The sequence below is a fragment of the Lathyrus oleraceus genome, chromosome 3 (assembly GCF_024323335.1).
Source record: "Lathyrus oleraceus cultivar Zhongwan6 chromosome 3, CAAS_Psat_ZW6_1.0, whole genome shotgun sequence".
In the NCBI taxonomy this organism is placed as follows: domain Eukaryota; kingdom Viridiplantae; phylum Streptophyta; class Magnoliopsida; order Fabales; family Fabaceae; genus Lathyrus; species Lathyrus oleraceus.
Genome location: NC_066581.1, coordinates 227,581,679 through 227,603,735, shown reverse-complemented (window position 1 = coordinate 227,603,735; position 22,057 = coordinate 227,581,679). Strand labels below are relative to the sequence as shown.

At 36.9% G+C, this 22,057-nt stretch overlaps 1 protein-coding gene across 1 annotated transcript; it reads left to right on the top strand.

The window, feature by feature from the left end:
* The first annotated feature begins 1,417 nt into the window (after positions 1 to 1,417).
* On the top strand, positions 1,418 to 3,084 carry LOC127130552 (uncharacterized). The gene is made up of 3 exons (XM_051059541.1): positions 1,418 to 2,222; positions 2,333 to 2,454; positions 2,605 to 3,084. Exons 1-3 carry the CDS (start codon positions 1,418 to 1,420, stop codon positions 3,082 to 3,084), a joined length of 1,407 nt encoding a protein of 468 aa, XP_050915498.1.
* Positions 3,085 to 22,057: the final 18,973 nt, after the last annotated feature.

Below are 22,057 nucleotides of genomic sequence, written 5' to 3'. Positions count from 1 at the left end.
TATTATGCTACTGCTGCAACGTTCTCTCCATTTCTGCTTCTGGATGTGACTCTGATTATCAAGCTCTGAAGAATGGCAAGCTTCTGAAGTTTTGTTACTGAGCTTAAGTTTATGAAGATCTCAAGCCAGACGTTGAAGTTATCAAGGATCTTACTGAAGATTTTGAAGATTCTAAAGATCTCAAGCCAGACTACTGACGCTGTCAAGGTTCTGGCTGAAGATTCTGAAGTTTCTGGATCCAGCTGTGTGTTTCTTCATTTCATGTTTCATCAACTATTCATCAGAAGCCAATGAATTAGAAGATAAGATCAAAATGGATATGTGATCAAATAGTACATGGTACAAATTGAATATTCCTTCGACTACCTGATATTATGGGAAAAGGACAGTACTATACATCACACTTATCACTGATATTATGGGCGAAGAACTGTACTATGTATCACTCCTTTCACCAATCCAACAGTGGACACCAGCTCTGTTGGTATCCCTAATGTGCCCTTCAACGGTCTCTTTTTCATGCTATATAAAGAGGACTTGGAGACTTGAAGAAAGTCTACTGCAACAATTTTCATAAGACTGTTTTCTACGTGAAAAAGATCTAGACTTTGTGTATACTTTTCTTTAAGTGTTTTTTTTCGTTTGTGTAAAACTCTGCTGTTGTAGAAGTAACTTGTAAACACAAAACCTTTTATTCAAACTTGTTGTTTGTGATTCCTTAAAACGACTAGGGTATAGTCGGATCCTTGAGAAGACAAAGAAGGTTATTCTTTGTGATTATTATAATCAGTTGATTATAGTGGATTAAGTCCTTATGTATAAGGCAAAATCACCTTGGCATATGGACTGGAGTAGCTTTGAGTTTCAAGCGAACCAAGGTAGTTCATCGTATGGTTCCAGAAAGTATGGAAATGGTTCACCCAAGAAGAAGGATCACGATGCAAATGATATCTCGCAAGAGAGACATAGAAGGCTTCTAAGGAACAATCAACATCATCAGCACGTGGTGTCAATTACTCTAGTGATTAAGTATGCTTCAGTCGCTCAAGCAACACCGAGTTATCAACCGTGTTTCCAACAATGCACAAATCAACAGAATCAACAAAATCATGCCCAGAGGCCTACACAATTTGACCATATTCCAATTAATTATACATAGTTGTTTCCTGCTTTAATTCAGAAGAATTTAGTGCAAACAAGAACTTCATCATCTGTTTCGGAAGAGCTCCCGTGGTGGTATAAACCTAACCAACATTTTGCATTCCACCAAAGAGCACCTAGCCATGATATTGAGAATCGTTTTGCCTTGAAGGATGAGGTAAGAAGGTTAATGCAAAGTGGTATCTTATCATTTTAAGATTCCAATCCCAATGTGCAAGATAATCCACTGCTCAAACATGGCAATGCAACTGTGAATATGGTCGAAGGATGTCCTGGAAAGTACCATGTTTTTGATGTCAACCTAATCAGAAGATCCTTGGTTGAAATGCATGCTACTTTATGTGAACTGGGCTATTATGAGCATGTCCATGCTTCTTGTGAAGTTTGTTCCGGAGATCCCCGAGGATGTGCTATTATGAAAAGGGACTTAAAAGAAATGTTGGATCAAAACCTTATTCAAGTTACAAGGGATAGAAATGAAGATGAGCATGAGGGTAATGTTATAATTCCTCATTTTAATCTCCCAAAACTGGTTGTGATTGTATATGATGGTCAGAAGACCGTTGTTTCTCCGCTGGTTATTCGTTTGGTGGATCCTACCCCTTACGAGTGTGATAAAGATGTGCCTTACAAGTATAATGCTACTATGATAGAAGACGACAATGAAGTGCCTATTCCCATTTTTCCGTCTGTTGTGAATATTGCCGATGTAAGTGGCGTGGCCCGAAGTGGTCGGGTATTTGATGATGCAGCTCCTAAGAGGACTGAAGATGTGGTGATAGAGAAATCAAGTTCAGAGAAAACTACTGTTGTACACACCAGCCAATCTAGTATTGTGAATCAGAATGTTGGTCAAGATGAGGTGCTGAAATTGTTCAAGAAGAGTGATTTCAATGTGGTGGACCAGTTGTTGCATACTCCGTCCAAGATATACGTGTTATCTCTACTGATGAGTTCGAAAGCACACCGAGAAGCTTTGCAGAAGGTCCTAGAGCAAGCCTATGTGGACTATGACATGGTAATTGATCAATTTGATGGCATTATGGCCAATATCATCGCATGTAACAATTTGAGCTTCAGTGACGAAGAATTTCCCGAGCAGGGGAGAAATCACAATTGGCCCTCCATATATATATGAATTGTTAAAAAGATGCTTTTTCTGATGTGCTAGTGGATACTGGATCCTCTTTGAATGTTCTGACTAAGTCTACGATGTCTAAACTTGCTTACCAAGGTGCTTCGATGAGATTTAGTGGAGTTGTTGTGAAGGTCTTCGATGGCTCGAGGAAGACTGTAATTGGGGAGGTTGATCTCCCAATAAATATAGGTTCATGCTTATCTCATATCACTTTCTAAATGATGGATATTCATCCTGCCTACAGTTGTCTCTTAGGACGTCCATGGATTCATGAGGCTGGGACAGTTACGTAAACTCTACACCAGAAGTTGAAGTTTGTGAAAAATGGGAAGTTAGTGATCGTGGGTGGCAAGAAGACCATGTTGGTGAGTCATCTCTCTTCATTTTCATATATTGATGCCGATGAAGCTGAGGGAACGTTGTTTCAAGCTCTTTCTGTTGATAATATTGTTGTTAAGAAGGATGGTGAATCCATGCCATCCTTAAAAGATGCCCATTTTGTGGTGGAGAATGGTCAATCTGCTAGATGGGGACAAATTGTTGAGCTTACTGAGAACAAGAACAAAGTTGGTTTGGGTTTTTCACCTAGTGCAACCCTAAGAGATTTGAAGCGAATTGAAGAAGTTTTTCATAGTGCTGGTTTTATTCATTCTAAGGACCAATCTGTTGCCGCAATATTAGAAGATGATGAAGAGCAACAAGTGTCGGACTTTGTGACACGTGGATCGGTGTACCAGAATTGGATTACTGTTGATGTTTCTTATGTTATTCACTTGTCGAAGTAATATGTTTGTTTTTGTTATTTTCAAAATACTTTCACTATGCCCAAGGTGAAAATGAATCTATATGGATTTTATTTCAAATTTTATTATCATTAATAAAATATTATTTCGTTTATCCATATTATGTTTTTCCTTTTTGCTTATTCTGAAGAAATGGTAACATAAAAAACAAAATAATAATCACTTTTGTATATGCATCGTAATGTGCGTTTATTTGTTCATATTCTAAAATAAAGTATAAAATCATTGTCTAGATTAATTGTTAAACCCATTGAAAACAATGACCATATGCCCTCTCCCAACTTTGAATTTCCTATGTTCGAAATGGAAGAAGAGGATGACGCAGAGATTCCTGATGAGATCTATCGGTTGCTTGAGCACGAAGAGAAGATCATTCAGTCTCATAAAGAGGCATTGGAAGTGATTAATTTAGGTTCCGAAGATAACAAGAAAGAAGTCAAGATTGGGGCACTGCTTTGTCCAGATGTCAAGAAGAAGATAGTAGAGCTTATTAGAGATTATGTGGATGTGTTTGCTTGGTCTTATCAAGATATGCCAGGTCCTGATAGTGATATTGTGGAGTATCGATTATCGTTGAAGCCAGAATGTTCTCCGGTCAAACAAAAGTTGAGAAGAACTCACCCTGACATGGCTATCAAGATTAAGGAAGATGTGCAAAAGCAGATTGATGTTGGATTCCTTGTTACTGCTGAGTATGCTCTGTGGGTGCTAACATTGTACCCGTTCCAAAGAAAAATGTTAAAGTTCGGATGTGTGTTGATTATAGAGACTTGAATAAATCTAGTTCGAAAGATGATTTTCCTCTGCCGCACATTGACATGTTAGTAGATAATAAAACTAAGTTCAACGTCTTCTCCTTTATGGATGGGTTCTCCGGTTATAATCAGATCAAGATGGAACTCGAAGACATGGAAAAACAACATTTATTACACCTTGGGGAATATTCTGTTATAGAGTGAAGCCTTTCGATTTAAAGAATGCTAGTGCAATGTACCAAAGATCCATGACTACTCTTTTCCATGACATGATGCACAAAGAGATAGAAGTTTATGTTGATGATATGACTGCTAAGTTGAAGACTGAAGAGGATCATGTTGAGTATTTGTTGAAGTTGTTTAAGCGATTGAGAAAGTTTAAGCTTCGGTTGAATCCTAATAAGTGTAATTTTGGTGTCCGTTCAGGAAAGTTGTTGGGTTTCATTGTCATCCAGAAAGGTATTGAAGTAGATCCTGATAAAGTTAGAGCTATTCAAGAGATGCCTACACCAAAGACAGAAAATCAAGTCAGAGGGTTCCTCGGGTGTCTAAATTACATATCCGGATTTATATCTCACATGACTTCCACGTGTGGGCCAATTTTCAAGCTTCTCCGTAAAGATCAAGGTTGTGTTCAGACAGAGGAATGCTAAAAAGCTTTTGACAACATCAAGGAGTATCTGTTTAGACCTCCTATCTTGTCTCCTCCAATGGAAGGAACACATTTGATTATGTATTTGATTGTGTTAGAGGAGTCCATGGGTTGTGTGCTTGGAGAACAAGATGAAACTGGTAGAAAGGAGCATGTAATCTACAATATGAGTAAGAAGTTTACAGACAATGAGTCTCGGTATTCCATGCTTGAAAAGACTTGTTATGGTTTAGCCTAGGCTACCAAACGTTTACGCCAGTATATTATTAATCATACCACTTGGTTGATATCCAAAATGGATCCAATCAAGTATATCTTTGAAAAGCCTGCTTTGACTGGGAGGATAGCTCGTTGGCAAATGATATTGTCTGAATATGATATTGAGTATCATACTCATAAAGAGATTAAAGGAAGTATTGTTGCAGATCATTTGGATCCCCAGCCGATCGATGATTATCAATCCATCAGGTTTGACTTTCCTGATGAAGACATTATGTACTTGAAAGCTAAAGATTGCGATGAACTGTTTCCTGGAGAAGGACCAGAGCCTGAATCCCGGTAGGGTTTAGTGTTTGATGGTAATGGAATTGGGGCAATCATTATTACTCCTAAGAGTTCTCATATCCCTTTTACTTTAAGATTGATGTTTGATTATACTAATAATATGGCAGAATACGAAGCTTGTATTAAGGGTCTTGAAGAGGCCATCACTTTGATAATTAAAATCCTTGATGTATACGGAGATTCGGCCTTGGTGGTCAATCAAATTAAAGTAGAATGGGAGACTCGTCATCCTAGCTTGATTTCTTACAAAGATTGTGCAAGGAGGTTGTCAACTTTCTTCAACAAAATTGAGTTTCATCATATACCTCGCGAAGAGAATCAGATGGCGGACGCTCTGGCTACTATGTCTTCTATGTATAAAGTAAATCATTGGAATGACGCGCCCAATATCATAATTATGCGCCTTGATAGGCCTACTCACGTGTTTGCAGTATAAGAAGTTATAGATGACAAGCTCTGGTATTATGATATTAAGTGTTTCCTCCAGAGTCAGGAATACCCGTTTGGGGCGTCCAATAAAGATAAAAAGACTTTAAGAAGACCGACTGGCAATTTCTTTCTCAATGAAGGTGTGTTGTACAAGAGAAATTTTGACATGGTTTTCCTCAAATGCGTTGATAAACACGAAACATACATGTTGATGTGAGAAGTTCATGAAGGATCCTTTGGTACTCATGCCAATGGACATGCAATGGCTAAAAAGATGTTAAGGGCAGGTTAGTATTGGATGACAATGAAATCTGATTGCTGTAAATATGTGAAGAAGTGCCATAAATGTCAGATTTATGCTGAGAAGATTCATGTGCCTCCGGCGCTTCAAAATTTTTTCATCCCCATGGCCTTTCTCTATGTGGGGAATTGATATGATTGGTATGATTGAGCCCAAAGCTTAAAATGGACATCATTTCATCTTGGTAGTTATTGATTACTTCACCAAATGGGTTGAAGCAACATGTTATGCTAATGTGACCAAGCAGTTGTGGTCCGATTTATCAAGAATCAAATTATTTGTCTGTATGGTATTACAAGTAAGATCATTAGTGATAATGGGTCGAACTTGAATAACAAAATGATAAAAGAACTTTGTGATGACTTCAAGATTGAACATCATAACTCCTCTCCCTACAGGCCTAAGATGAATAGGGTTGTTGAAGCCGCAAATAAGAACCTTAAGAAGATCATTCAGAAGATGGTTGTAACGTATAAAGATTGGCATGAGATGCTCCCTTTTGCTTTGCATGGGTATCGTACATCCGTCCGCACTTCAACAGGGGCAACCATTTTCTCTCTTGTGTATGGTATGGAAGCGGTGATCCCTATAGATGTTGAGATCCCATCGATGCGAGTCCTGATGGAAGCCAGTTGTTTGAGGTTGAATGGTGTCAGAGAAGATATAATCAATTGAATTTGATTTAAGAGAAAAGAATGATGACCTTGTGTCATGGTCAGTTATATCAAAAGAGAATGAAGAAAGCATTTGACAAGGAGGTTCAACCTCGTGTATTCCGAGAAGTTGACCTTGTGCTCAAGAAGATCTTGTCTTTCAACACTAATTCTAGGGGCAAGTGGACTCCTAATTACGAAGGCCCATATGTTGTTAAGAGAGCTTTCTCTAGTGGTGCATTGATTCTTACAACTATGGATGGTGAGGAGCTTCATTGTCATGTGAATGTCGATGTAATCAATAAATACTTTGCCTAAAAAATAAAAGAACAATTCGCTAAGTTGAAAACCCGAAAGGGAGGCTTAGGAAAAAATGAGCGTCTCGGTGGATTGAAAACCCGAAAGGGCAGTCCAGGCAAAAGTTAGAGACATAAAATAGAAAATAACCATCCCGGTAGATTGACCCTGAAAAGGCAATCTAGGCCAAAGTTAAGGAATGTGGCAAGTAACTGCATTAGCAAGACTTGATCGTTTGAAGCAACAGTGCCTATCACAATTTCCGTTTTCGTCATCCTTGACAGAAGTTCAAAACATAGTGGAATTCAAAGTTGTTAGGGAGAATAGAGGTCATTGTATCTCAATGTAGACCTTTCCATGTATTTACCATTTTTCAAACTTTGTAATGATCCATTGAGTCACGCCATTTGCGGATTATCATTCTATCAATAAAATTTGAGTCTTTTGCCCATTTGTTTGCTATTATTATTTTGTTTTAATTTATGAAATTTCATTTATTTTTTATAATAATTTTTGAAACAAAAAATATCTAAACAATCATATTTTTGAAAATTTACAAAAAAAGATATGTATTTTCCTTGACTTATGAATACAAAAAGAGGAATGTTAATAGTAATCTCAATGATGGTAAGATCCTGAAGAATGGAATTTAGTGACTTCCCCAGGAAGGATTTTATTTTATAATAGTCTCCCTATCATCGGATTGCAAGAGCGGTGTAATCCCTAACGAATCTCTACCAGCATCTCTATCTTGTTAAGATTAGTCGAGTACCTAGTTGTATAGTGTTATCAGTATCACGCCTTTGTGTTTGTATGGTCAACATAATCATATGCATATGCATAACATCATGATGTTTATTTCCTTATTTTTGCATTTCTGAAATGATTCCTCACCACTTTCTGGAACCTTTCTCCCTGCAGAGTGTGTGCGTCCTTTCACCAATAGAGTGTCGACCTTAAGCAGAAAGGGTTTATCATTTCTAATTCCCCATTGAGTTTGATCCTCGTGGAATATTTTGTTTCAGTTTTCCCATCCAGTTCATTATCTGGATGGGATCAATCCTCAATTGAGTTTATTTCCTCATTGGGTTGAAATATTCTTTGACCACTTCTCTCCAGTTCATTCCTGGGTTGAACTTTGGTCCCCTTTGATTGGTTACCTTTGTTAGGTTACCACTTGGATGGTAGTTGGTAATCATCCTTTTGAGCTTATTACCTTTGTTAAGCTATCACTCGACTGATAGTAGGTAACATTCCTTTTAACTTTGATTGGTTACCTTTGTTAAGTTACCACTTGGCTGGTAGTTGGTAATCATTCTCCTTGGCTTATTACCTTTGTTAATCTATCACTCGGTTGGTAGTAGGTAATATTCCTTTTATCTTTGATTGATTACCTTTGTTAAGTTACCATTTGGATGGTAGTTGGTAATCATCCTTTTGAGCTTATTACCTTTGTTAAGCTATCACTTGGTTGATAGTAGGTAATATTCCTTTTACCTTTGATTGGTTACCTTTGTTAAGTTACCACTTGGCTGGTAGTTGGTAATCATTCTCCCTGGATTATTACCTTTATTAAGCTATCACTCGGCTGATAGTAGGTAATATTTCTTTTACATTTGATTGGTTACCTTTGTTAAGTTACCACTTGGTTGGTAGTTGGTAATCATCCTTTTGAGCTTATTACCTTTGTTAAGCTATCACTCGGATGATAGTAGGTAATATTCCTTTTACCTTTGATTAGTTACCTTTGTTAATTTACCACTTGGATGGTAGTTGGTAATCATCTTTTTAAGCCTATTACCTTTTTTAAGCTATCAATCGGTTGATAGTAGGTAATATTCCTTTTACCTTTGATTGGTTACCTTTGTTAAGTAACCACTTGGCTGGTAGTTGTAAATCATCCTTTTGAGATTATTACCTTTGTTAAGATATCAATCGACTGGTAGTTAGGTAATATTCCTCTCTTATTAGAGTCGGGGTTTTCCCCTTTTGATGATTGCTTTCCCTCAGCGAAGTCTTGCTTTGATAAGTCTTCCCCTTTGGATCTTTAGTTTGTTTCTAACCATGCATTAGTTATTTTCGAGCTTTGCCTTTTCCCCTGCAGAACTTTGTTTATCCCCAGCTGCCTTTTCCCTCTTGGAATTTGTCATCCCCCCCCCCCCCCCCCCCCCCCCCCCCCCCCCCCCCCCCCCCCCCGCGCAGGATTCCAGTATCCTCTTTTCTCTAGCAGTTCTTTGTCTCTCGTGGCGCTATATTCCCTATAGAAATCCGTGTTTGCATATCATATCATAAACATCTCGTGGTATCTTAGGGCCAAAAATTGGGTCTTTAATATTTAAGTCTCTCCATTCTTGTCGAGACGAAGATTTCAACCTTCATATCTCCAAATTGAAGAAACTTAAATAGGGGAATCTGTCATACCCTAATTTTTAACCCTAATATCCCACATATCATTTGCATCATTTGCATATAAACAAAGTCCCATCTTGGTCCTTCCCTTATCCATCTTTGGGTTTTGCTTTTGCAGGGACTACCAAGCACCTCTTTGATGGTGTTTTTACTTGTGTGTTCATTTGATTTATTACTTGTCTAACCACTAATCAAAATACAAAAAATATGTCTTGTTTTTCTTAAGTTGTTGTGCAAGATAGGGCTCATCAAACCAGGAGTATCTCAAAGTTTTGTGGCTTACTTCTCAAGGAAAGTCAAAAGGTTCATGTGTTTATTTCCATGCCTTTTTCAACAAGTAACTTCAAGCTTTGAGAAATTTAATCAAGAGGAAATCAAGGGTACCTTATTTTGAGTTCATATGATCACCATGTGCTTTGAAATGCAAGAAAAGTCCAAGTATACAAGCTTGTTCCAAGAAGTTTGACCTAAAAGTCAACATTTTGAAGTCAAAGTTCCAAGGACCACAACTCCTTCAATTCTCAACATTTTTTAATGCCTGTTTTTGAATATGACTCTTCTCAATGTCCTCTACAACTTCTCTTTACATGAAAAGGGCCAATTATGCTTGGAGGATTATCAAAAGTTTGGAGACATTATAGGTCATTTGTGGGCTTAGTGAAATTTGACCTATTTTCAAGTGACTTTTTCCCAACTTTCAAGGATCATATTTTCTTCAATTTTCAACATATAGAGCTGATTCTTTTTTCTCAATGTCATTTGTGATGCCATATACAAGTTTTCTTCAAGGACCAAGGTCAAAATATGCTTGGAAGGCCATGGAATTCATGGAGAAATTTTAGGTCATTTTCAGCCATGAACACTCAAATTTTTCTAAGTTACATAACCATTTTTTCATGCCAACTTCAACATGACATAACTTTATGCTCAAACATCCAAATGAAACCTTTATTGGCATATTTTAATCTTGTCCATGATAATAGGATCAAAAATCCTCTTGAGTAGGATGCCTCATTGAGTTGAACATGGTGACTTGGAACCGAAGAAATCACCATTGCCCGAAATTCGATCCTAACTAATCTCAATTCCAAGCCAAATTAGCAAGTGTTTTGGTCGTAAACATGTTTAAACAAGTCTCCATAAGTTCAATGACACTTAAAACGCCTCATTTGGCTGAGTTTTGATGAGTTTCAAGTCACATTTTTCACAAATTTGGATCAAATTCGTTTAGCACGAATTCTGCATCATTCCACACATATTTGGATCCAAACACATTCCCTATAAATAGAGGAAGTTATTGCCTTAATTTTCAAGCTTTGGAGAGCCAAGAAACTTCTGCTGCAACTCGAAATTTTTCCAGAAAATTCAATTATCGCGTTTTGAGTTTCAGCTTGTTTCAATCTAATTTCTTGGTTCCATTAGCTCCATCGGCATCCTCTTAAACTTTTGCAACAATTCCCAAGCTCTTAGACCTTCTAAAGTGCTCTAACCAGATCGAGCTTCATCAACTTTTGATCACCATCTGGACAAGATAGTTCTGAGCATCATTCGAACTCAAACAAGTTACCATAATGTAGTCCTTCACTCTCTGATGCTTTCCCCTAAATTATTTGATGTTAATTGATCGTGTTCATCATTTAATTTTATTTTTCGTGACTTGCTTGTTTTTGAAACTCCAGTGAGAGCTCACCGGAGAAAACGACAGGAGTTTTCTCAGGTTGTCTGAGTTTGAACCAGACACGTTGGCAAATTGAAATGTTTTGATTGGTTGAATTTGAATTGGATCTTGTATTTGGCTTGTAGCGTGTTCTACCATGCATCCTAACCTTTTGAGTGTTGGATCTGTCACATCAATTAATTAGGCGTGATCCAACGCTCCGTATTTTTTCTAATTTTAATTCTTTTTCTTTTTTATTTTAAATTTATTTTTCTTTAAAAATGCATAGTAATTTAATTTTTCATCCAAAAAATCCCAAATTAATATCTAAAATTCTCTTTTATTTTTCTTCATCTGATTTTTATTTTTCCTCATTTTATTTCATTGATTTTCTATTTTTCATGAATTTTCTCTTTTCTCCTTTATTTTAATTGGTTTAAAAATACTTTTCTGCATATTAAAATTCTGAAAATTTTATTATATGTTTCTTATTTTATTTCCAACCTTCCATAATTTTCTTGGCCATTTATTTGGTGTTTTGAAGGACTTTATGGATTTTCCTTTTTATTTCTATTTTAAAAATCCTTTAAAAATACATTTGATGCATATTTATTTCATTTAATTGCATTTTATATTTTTGTGACCTTGTGAACTTCTATTGGCCTTGGATCATGATGGTTTGGACTTTAAGTCTCATCAAACTCAATGGATCTTGGGTGTTGGTGGGGTGAAAACCCTAATCCACCAAAATGGATGATTGATTTTGATGATGACTTGATCAAACTTTTGATCCAATTTGTGCATGACTTCTCTTGTGTCCCTCTTCTTCATCTCTTTCTTTTCCCTTGTATCAATTGGATGGTTTGTGTCCATCTTGTTCATGATGTGTGAATTGGTACTTGATGAACTTTCATCATTTCAAATATACCTTCTAAGTGATCATGAATCATTTAAGGTACTTTGGATTGATGCATAAGTTTGTCTTAAGTGTCATGAAGTGTGGAATGAAGTAATGGACCATCCTTTTAGCCTTTGTGCTTGATCATCCCTTTTTTTGTGGGCCATGGCTTTAGGAGAATGATTTGCATATCATTTCTCTAGCATGTATTAACACAAACATTATTATTGACCGAACTCAGATAGTTGTGACTTCTACATAAGTCCAATTACAATTATTTAACATAGCGCTAAAGTTGTCCCAAAGGCAATGGCATTTTTATAAGTGAGATTGTAAGTCTCCTATTCCTCATGGTACTGTATGGAAATGTTGCTCCTTTTCCATTTGTGCGAGTTAGTGGCATACTTGTTGATTTTATCCAAGTTTGAGCCCTTCTCACAAATGATGTATAGATTCATATTTTCATGCTTGTGAGTGGATAGTTGAGTGTTCTCCAAAAGATGACAAAAAATCATCTTTTCATCTCTACTAACATCCCTTACTAACTTTTGACTTGTATTAACTTTTATTTCCAAGTCATTTACTTCATGCACTTTTACTTTATGCCATTTATGTATACTTTATATTGAGCATTTCATATCATATTGATTCGTGATTATGTCATTTGTCTTTTGTCCCTTTGGACTTTACTCTCATATCTTTATAAAGAAAACATTAATGAGAAAAAACCTAAAAAAGAAACGTGTTTCCCCTAATTCATGGACTTGTGGTTACTATCCTTGACATCATTGTGGAGTTATGGACTTAGAATTAGGATCTTAACCCTAGGTTTGGGACTTGTGACTTGAGACCTTGAAATTCACTGGATACCTTTGACTTTGGACTTCTCTGTGAAGACTTGGCTTAGTTACTTTGGGTTCATCTGTGTAGCGGGGTATTCGTTACCATTAGAGATATTGACTAAATCCAAGGTAAATCATACAAGTCGAGTCGCCACCGCACTTCTATTTATCCAAAGGAATGGTTAGAAAGCGAACAAAAACCTAAAAATTTATCGAATCAAAAATTAGTAAAAATGTCAAAGATCTGGGTAAGGGGGTTGGTTATGCAATGGGAAGGTATTAGGCACCCAAAGCATCCTAGGTACTCCTAGGGAGCCCTTTTCACATTTGTTGCAAAGGTTGTTGTTTTTTTTTTGAAAATTTATTTGTGCAAACATGATTGAAGGGATGAGAAAAGCGTGTATGTTTATCTAATGTACTACTTACTAAAAGAAGGGTCAAAGAAAATGACTCGCACGGACGTCGCATCCACTGCATACGTATCTCATCTGAATCTGAGAATCAGAGTCTTTATAGCTCGGCTACCTATGGGTTAAAGAGGAGTGTGCTCGCTAAGACATCGCGTTTTATGCCTACGTATCTCATCTGGGATGAAAATCAGAGCAAAACGTAGTTCGACCACCTATGGGGTAAGGGTTGTGTTTTGGGGTGAACGACGTTACTACGCAATCTACCGGATGCTCGGCCTTTGGAGACTTACTCGCCTGTAGTAGAAGGAGATAACGTGTTCTTAGGAGAAGAAAAATCAATGAGTTTGGGGTGTTTAGGGATGCTCATGCAAAAAGGCAGTCCTAGATGAAGGAACCGCGCTACCTTAAATGACATGCAACAAGAGGCTATACGAAACCTAAGAAATCGGTAACATGCGGGAAAAGTAAAGGGATCGAGAGATCTACCGTACGGATGAAGATCCGAAGTAACAACAATTAAAGAGATAAGAAACCCAGAGATCTCTCAAGCTAGCACCATCAAAGAAAGTGAGTCAGTACAGGTAATCGGAATAAACCTCCAGGTGGTATCCCACAAATAAAGTGGAACACCAGGCAAGCCATCTCTGCAAGAGTCATATGAGCCCTCACAAAACAAAACTCAACAAATAGGTTAGAGAAACAAGACAGGGTAATCAAGAGTTGCCCCCAAATCAAAATGTAACCACATGAATCATGCCATTAAAATTCACAAAAAAGCTCACAAAAAGCAACCAAGGGTAGGAGGCCTAAACCTCTTGTCAAACACATGCATCAACGGGGTATCAAATTCACCCATAATACCTCATACATTTAGAGCATTCAAATTAAAAGCATAAAGTAATGGGAATAAGGCAAACCTGACTGGAGAGATCGAATGAAATTGAATTGCCCGGTTGGGTTTGCAAAGCAATCTGAGGGTTTATATGAGGTGGAATTGGTTCTTTGCCGATGAGTTCCCTTCAGTCTCTGGAGGTTGCTCTGAACTCTGTTAGCTCTTCTCTCACTATATTTTTCCTTCCAGGGTAATAGGAATAGAATGAAATTTTGTTTCACTGAAACTCTGAATTTATAACCTGATTTTTGTGGACCTGTGGGCTCAAATGAGAGAGGCCCAAGTCCAAAAATTTTCTGTTATATTTTAATTATTTTTTTTTTTTTTTCGTTTTTCATTTTTTTTTTGTTTTTCGTTCTTTTTTTTTAAACACGTGGGCTTCGTCTAGCGAGCATGACAGTTCAAGAAATTCCTCTGAGTGTAGGTGATTCTGGTGGCTTTTCTTGGGACTCGCTAAGCGACCCATTCTGCTCGCCTAGCGAGCATGACAGCTCATGAACAAACTTTTGCTCCTTCAAGATTAACGTTTTGACTGACGAATAGACCCCATTTGAACCTGTTGGATGTATCTCAAGTCATTCCCTTGTGTTGACTGATCATCTAAATAGAACCCACAAAATGTCTTGGATGATACTCAAGCTTCAAACAAAAGATGTTAGTGACACATTTTTGTGCTTTTGGTTAGTAAACAAAAGTAAGAGAAACAATGATGTATAATTCAAGCATGCTTGGTGATCTCAAACCAATCACAAGGAGTCCCACCCAAAGGCAAAGGGAACCAAGATGCTAAAGATCCTTGAGGCAATGCAAATGCAATGTTATGATGCCATGAGGGATCTTAGGGTCAAAATTGGGATCTTACAATCTGCTACATGAATTATGATTTGCTTATCTTAGCTTGTTTGAGGCTTAATCCAAATGAGGGAATTCTTGCTTGACTTATGTCATAAAGCTTTCTATTTATTGGTTAGATCTTTCCTCATTAGCTTTTACTTTGTGCTCTAGGATAATCTCTTCTTATCCCCCCCTTCTTTAATTTTCAAATCTTCCCTCTTTTTCAAAACCTTCTTGTTTTTCAAACTTGAATCATTTTTCTCAATAAACCTTGACTTTTGTCAAGTGATTTTCAAAACCTTTTTCTTAATAAGTTCTAATCCATCTTAGGCATATTTAGACCAATTTCAAAAGACTAAAAAATGCCTAACTCATTCAAACCATTTTGTGCCCTCGTGCACTTTTTCCTCTTAAAACTTTTCATAAGGTATTAGACATGAGTCATTTCCATAGTTCAGATATAATTCTCCTGTCTCATAGTATTGATGATAATTATTTTCCATCTGTGAGAGCTAGTGTAAGACCCCGATTTTGACCCTAAGATCCCTCATGCTATCTCATCAAATGCATTGGCATTGGGATCACATCTTGGATCCTCCTTACCCCTCATTCATTGGGTTTGAATTGGGAGAGATCACCAAGTACATTTGATTGTATCATACTTTGAATTTTATCATCTTTACTAACCAAAATACCAAAAATATGTATTTGTATAAACTAACTCTTTTGTAGGAAGGGCATGTACTCACCTTTGATCTATCAAGCTCACATCTAGGGTTTAAGACCCTCAAGGCAAAGAGCTCAATAAAGAATTGGTTTACTATGGCTCGAATCATCATATATGAATCCTCATGATCTTCACATGTTATTTTGATCAAAAAATCATCAAGAGTTTGGAATTGGTTTGCCTTGGAAACCCTAATTCATCTAGGTGTCTTGTGTAACTTCTTCAACAAGCTTCTTCACCAATTGATCAAATATTTCAAGGGATACTTCAAATTCCATCATCTTATTCATATATGATCCTCCATTAGTCCCAAAAGTCAAGAGGATGGCAAGCTAGCGAATTGGTTCATGGTGATTGACCAGAGGAATTCATCTAATCAAAATTGGGGTTCCCTACACCCTATCTCCTACAATTTTTGTCATATGAAAATTATTCTAAGATAAAAGTTACTCTAAATGACATTAAAAACAACTTTCATTTTTAGTTATAGATCTAGTTTTTCTTGGAAAGTCATTTTTTATGGTGAAAGATTATAGATCATTTTGTCTAAACCCTAATTTGGAGGTCAACTTCCCAAGGCCATATCTTGCTCAATTTTTATGAGATGAAAGATTTTAAATTTTCAAAATCAAATTAAATATGTCTAATTCAACTTTTATTTTTGGAGGAAGAGCAAATTCAACTTTTATATGCATGTGATATGGGGATACATTATAGGTCATTTTGGACCAATGCCATTGAACAAGTGATATTCCTCAACTTCAAAAATGCATAATGCCTTCATATTAAATCCAAATAAGGTCAAATGTGTGACCATTTTGAAGGAATTTGATAGAGCTACAACTTTTATGAATAAAACTTTCTCATTTGAAGCTCACATAAAAAGTTAGCCAAGGTGGAATAAATGGACATATGGCTTGACACTTAGAATTTTTTTTGACATGTTTGATTTTCCCAACTTCGACCTCAAAGTTCATCATTATCCAAGCTTCAAATGAAAAAGTGTTCAACGTGAAAGTTGTTCCTCTTGATCTAACCTTTCCAAAAAGTCCAATTTCATCCCATTTGGACAAGATATGAGTGACCTACGCATGACTTGAACATTGGATCATCATTTGGCATAAGTGGGCTTGAAAATTTCATACACAATTACATAGCTTTCCAACATGACTTCAACAATCTTTGTGTAGAAGCATGCTTCAATCCAAAGAATTTTGATGAAGACAACATGTATCAATGCAAAAAGATAAGAGTTTCAAGAGAATTCAAAGCATCAAGTTAATCAAGCCACATATGCATAACAACATTTGGTTCAAGCTTCATTATCAAGCCAACACTTTTGCAAATTTGTTGAATCACTTCTAAGGTATATCTAATTCACTCTTAAATTAGTATACAAGTGTTCAACAATCATGTTTTGCATTTCCATATTTAACCTAACCATTTTTTAACATGTTGAAATGAAAAACACATTTTACTTAAAATATTTTTCTGTGTTTCAACAGTGTTAACCGGTTAACCAGATGTGTTAACCGGTTAACAGCCCTGTATTTGAAATTCTGAAGTTAACGTTAGATGCATTAACCGGTTAACATTGTTCGTTTCAGCATTTCTTGGCCTCTTTTCATGAAAAATGTTTTCAAATACTTATACCTTTTCACTAATTTTTATGAAGAAAATTATACCTCTTTGAAAAGGTGTTTTGATCAATATAAATTCTGGATTTTTTTAATGAAAAAATACCTCCAAGAACTTTCATAAAAACTCAAGATAATCACTCTTTCATATTTGTCAATTTCTCATAAAAGTGTTCATAACCAATTTTTGAGAAGAAACTTTTTAACATTCTTGTTTCATCTCATTCCATTTCTTGTTGAACACTTATATATTATCCTTTGAGTAAATTATTTATCCAATGAAAAGATCAATCAAGAGAAGATTGATAGTACTACACTTTATTCAAATCATCAAAGAAGATTTATTTTTGTTTGACTTGTGATCCAGGATTGTTGGACACAAGGGTTGGTGTTGCAAGAGGATTGTTCTTGCACACTTGATTGTTGTATAGTTGTTAGAACGTAGGCTTCATCGGTTTATGGTGTAATAGGCTGTACAATCTAAAACTATAATAAAATCTCTTACGAGGTGTAAGGGGACTGGATGTACCTTCGGTTTGTAAAGGGAACCAGGATAATTCTTGGTGTCGTTTTATTTTCCGCTTTATTGCTTTCATAACCTAGAAATTAATTGGAAATAGACGTAGCACACGTTGATCCTTAATTGGAAATAGGCGTGGTAGTGGACGGTGATCCTTAATTGGAAATAGACGTAGCACACGTTGATCCTTAATTGGAAATAGGCGTGGTAGTGGCTTTGATCTTGTCCGGATCGGAAGCGTGGCTTGGATTCTAGATATTGAATCGGAAAGCGGTGAAACATTGGGTTCACATTGAGGCACCGCATGCATAGAGTCACATGTCTTGCATTGAGTCACATTAGAGTTATGTGATAATTGAGTGTATGCATTGATGTGATTGTGAGGTGTGTATGATATATGGTAATTGAATTTGGTGATGTTTGAATACATAACTTGGCAAAATATGTGATTATGTGATAATTGTAGTTATGTGTAAATAGTATTGAATTTTAATATTGCACTCCTTGAGTTTTGATGGATGTTTGAAACATGTGAAATAAATGTTGGTTAATATTATTGACATGGTTATCCAAGGTGTGATGAATTCTGTTAGTTATTGATTTAATCATTGTGCCTTATTATGCTTTTTCATAATGATTTGAATTCTCACCCTTTCTGTTTGAATGTTGCCTTTACATGGGCATCGTGCAGATACTCAAGAGTAGTATTGCTAAAGTAAGTGGACGGTAGCTCACTCGAGCTTTAGCTGGAGAGTTTCCGTGTTTCAGTTTAGAGACTAAGTAGTGAGTCGATGCTCTGGTCATGTAACACTGGGTAGATTAGTAGTATTTAACTCATATCTCATTTGGATATGCATTATGTTATTACTTGTTTTATTTCATCCTGAGGTGATAGTTGAGAGATGATCATGGTATGGGACATGGATCATTTTATGAAATACATGAGTATTCATTATTTTCCGTTGCGAACGCATATTCTTGAATATTCATGATAATGGAAATGTGTTATTTTAAATGACCAGGTGTATTATATATTGATGAGGAATGATGTTGGTTTTTGAAAGCGTTTAGTTTTTGAAAATGTCGATGTGACGCCCTTTTGTTTATATGCGTGCTTATTTACTCTGATTATATGTTAAGTATTTTGGGGTAGAAAAAGGGGTGTTACATTAGTGGTATCAGAGCATGGTTGACCAGTTGGTCAATAGTCACTAATGTGTTACATTAGTGGTATTATAGCATGGCCGACCAGTTGGTCAATAGTCACTAATGTGTTACATTAGTGGTATCAGAGCAGGTCGGTCCGTCCGGCCAGGTTGTTTAGTTATGTTTGTTCCCTAGTATGCGACATGTGTGTGAGAACACTGTCGATGTTTGTTTTATTTTCCATTTGCAGGTTGGGAATGAAATAAGTGGGGGAGAAGCGTCTGCTTATCTTGGATGTTCCAATTGTATCGAGCTTGGACATTATGTTGTTGCATGCAAGAGTGCAGTGTTGGCTAGTTAACCTGTTTTTAGAATGTTGTGCTTTTCCTGAACCCGAAGAGAGGTCGGATTCGAGGATGGTATGGTTAGAATTTAATCGGGTGTATATCAACTATTTCGAGAAGACGGTTATTTTTCCTGAGGTTGGTGCTAAGGAAGATTGGTTTGTGTCTGCTAAGCAAGTTGATGAATCGGTGCAAGGTGGTGCCAAGTTGTTTATGTTGTTGGCAACTTTGGATATTCGTGAGAATAGGACGATTGAAGAATTGCCAATAGTTTGTGAGTTTGCGGAGGTATTTCCGGAAGATATAAGTGATTTACCGCCGGAACGTGAGGTTGAGTTTTCGATTGATTTAGTTCCTGGAACTAGTCCTGTATCGATGGATCCCTATAGAATGTCTGCTTCTGAGTTGATAGAGTTGAAGAGTCAACTTGAAGACTTGCTTGAGAAGAGGTTTATTCGTCCTAGTGTGTCGCCGTGGGGTGCACCTGTTCTGTTGGTCAAGAAGAAAGAAGGTTCTATGAGATTATGTGTTGATTATAGACAACTGAATAAAGTGACGATTAAGAACAAGTATCCACTTTCGAGGATTGATGATCTGATGGATCAGCTGGTTGGAGCTTGTGTGTTTAGCAAAATTGATTTGAGGTCTGGGTATCATCAGATTCGTGTAAAGGCTGAGGATATTCAGAAGACTTCTTTTCGGACAAGGTATGGTCACTACGAGTACTCCGTGATGCCTTTTGGTGTGACTAATACACCTGGTGTATTTGAGGAGTATATGAATAGAATTTTTTAGGATTATCTGGATAAGTTTGTTGTTATGTTCATCGACGATATATTGATTTATTCCAAGAGTGAAGAGGATCATGCCGAGCATTTGAAGGTTGTGTTATCGGTGTTGAAAGAGAGGAAGTTGTTTGCTAAACTCTCTAAATGTGAGTTTTGGTTGAGTGAAGTAAGTTTTCTTGGACATGTGATTTTCGAGTGGTGGTATTTCTGTGGATCCTACGAAGATCGAAGTTGTATCTTGCTGAGATTCGAAGTTTCCTTGGTTTAGCTGGTTATTATAGGAAGTTCATCGAAGGATTTTCTAAGTTGTCGTTACCATTGACGCAGTTGACTAGGAAAGGTCGGGCTTTCATTTGGACTTCGCAGTGTGAAGCGAATTTTCAAGAGCTTAAGAGAAGATTGACTATGGCTCCTATTTTGATTTTACCGGATCCGTTAGAAACTTTTGTTGTGTATTATGATGCTTCTTTGTTGGGTTTAGAAGGTGTTTTGATGCAAAAAGGGAAAGTGGTAGCTTATGCTTCAAGGCAACTTAAAGTTCATAAGATTTGAAATTAGAGAAGGTCAGGAGTCAGATTTGAAATTAGTCGATGTTATGACATTGATTAATCAAGACAAAGGTGGTGACTTTCGGATTGATGAGAATGGTATCATGAGGTGTCGTGATCGAGTTTGTGTTCCGGATGTTGCAGATTTGAGAAAGAGGATTCTTGAGGAATGGCATAGAAGTGGTCTGAGTATTCATCCTGGTGCTACTAAAATGTATCAAGACTTGAGGAAGATGTTTTGGTGGCAAGGTATGAAGAAGGATGTAGCGGAATTTGTGTATTCATGTTTGACCTATCAAAAGTCAAAGATTGAACATCAAAAGCCGTCTAGTTTGATGCAACTGTTATCTATTCCCAAATGGAAGTGGGATAGTATCTTTATGGATTTTGTTTCGGGCTTATCGAGGACAGTGAGTAATTGTGAGGCGATTTGGGTCGTTGTGGACAGGTTGACGAAATATGCTCATTTTATTCCGATGAGGATGGATTATTCGATGGAGAGACTTGCTAAGTTGTACATCGAGAGGATTGTGTGTTTGCATGGTATGCCGTCGAGCATTATTTCAGATAAAGATCCGAGGTTCACTTCGAGATTTTGGGAAGGTTTGCAAAGTGCTTTGGGTACAAAGTTGTGTTTGAGTTCGGCATATCATCCACAAATTGATGGTCAAACGGAGAGGACTATTCAGTCACTTGAAGATCTTTTGAGGTCTTGTGTTTTGGAACAAGGAGGAAATTGGGATAATTTCTTGCCTTTGATCGAGTTTACGTATACCAACAGTTTCCATTCGAGTATTAGAATGGCACCTTTTGAGGCTCTTTATGGTAGAAGGTGTAGAACTCCTTTGTGTTAGTACGAATCGGGAGAGAGTGTTGTGGTTGGACCCGATTTGATTCAAGAGACTACGGATAAGATTAAGACGATCCAAGAGAAGATGAAGGCTTCTCAGAATTGTCAAAAGAGTTATCATGATAAGAGGAGGAAGGCTCTTGAGTTTGAGAAAGATGAGCATGCGTTTCTTCGAGTTACGCCAATAACGGGTGTTGGTAGAGCTTTGAAGTCGCGTAAGTTGACGCCGCGTTTCATTGGTCCTTATCAAATTTCCGAGAGGGTAGGTGAAGTGGCATATCGGATTGCATTACCACCGTCACTTTCTAATCTTCATGATGTGTTCCATGTGTCTCAATTGAGAAGGTACATCGCGGATCCAGCGCATGTTGTTCCATTAGATGATGTTCAAGTGAGGGATAATTTGACGGTCGATACATCACCTATGCGAATTGAAGATCGAGAAGTGAAGAAGCTTCGTGGTAAGGAGATTGCTTTGGAGAAAGTGATATGGGGCGGAGTCGCCAATGGCAATGTTACTTGGGAACTCGAGGATAAGATGAAGGAATCGTATCCGAAGTTGTTCGTTTGAGGTGAATTTTCGAGGCCGAAAATCTTTTAAGTGGGGGAGAGGTGTCACAACCCAATTTTAGTAATTATTTCTTATATTATTATTGCTATATTTTATTTTATTTATTTGGAGTGATAATTAATTAATTGGTTGTTAGGTAGTATAATAATCGATTATATTAATTAATTTGGTGTGTTAATTAATTATTTAGTTGATATGCGATATAATGAATAATGGAATTAATTAACTTGG

Bases quoted from the DNA above. Each gene is read 5' to 3' on its own strand.
- LOC127130552 (XM_051059541.1), top strand. From the start codon at position 1,418: ATGGTCGAAGGATGTCCTGGAAAGTACCATGTTTTTGATGTCAACCTA. The intron at 2,223-2,332 runs GTAACAATTTGA...CTGATGTGCTAG, and splicing joins TATGGCCAATATCATCGCAT to TGGATACTGGATCCTCTTTG. The intron at 2,455-2,604 runs GTAATTGGGGAG...ACTCTACACCAG, and splicing joins TCGATGGCTCGAGGAAGACT to AAGTTGAAGTTTGTGAAAAA.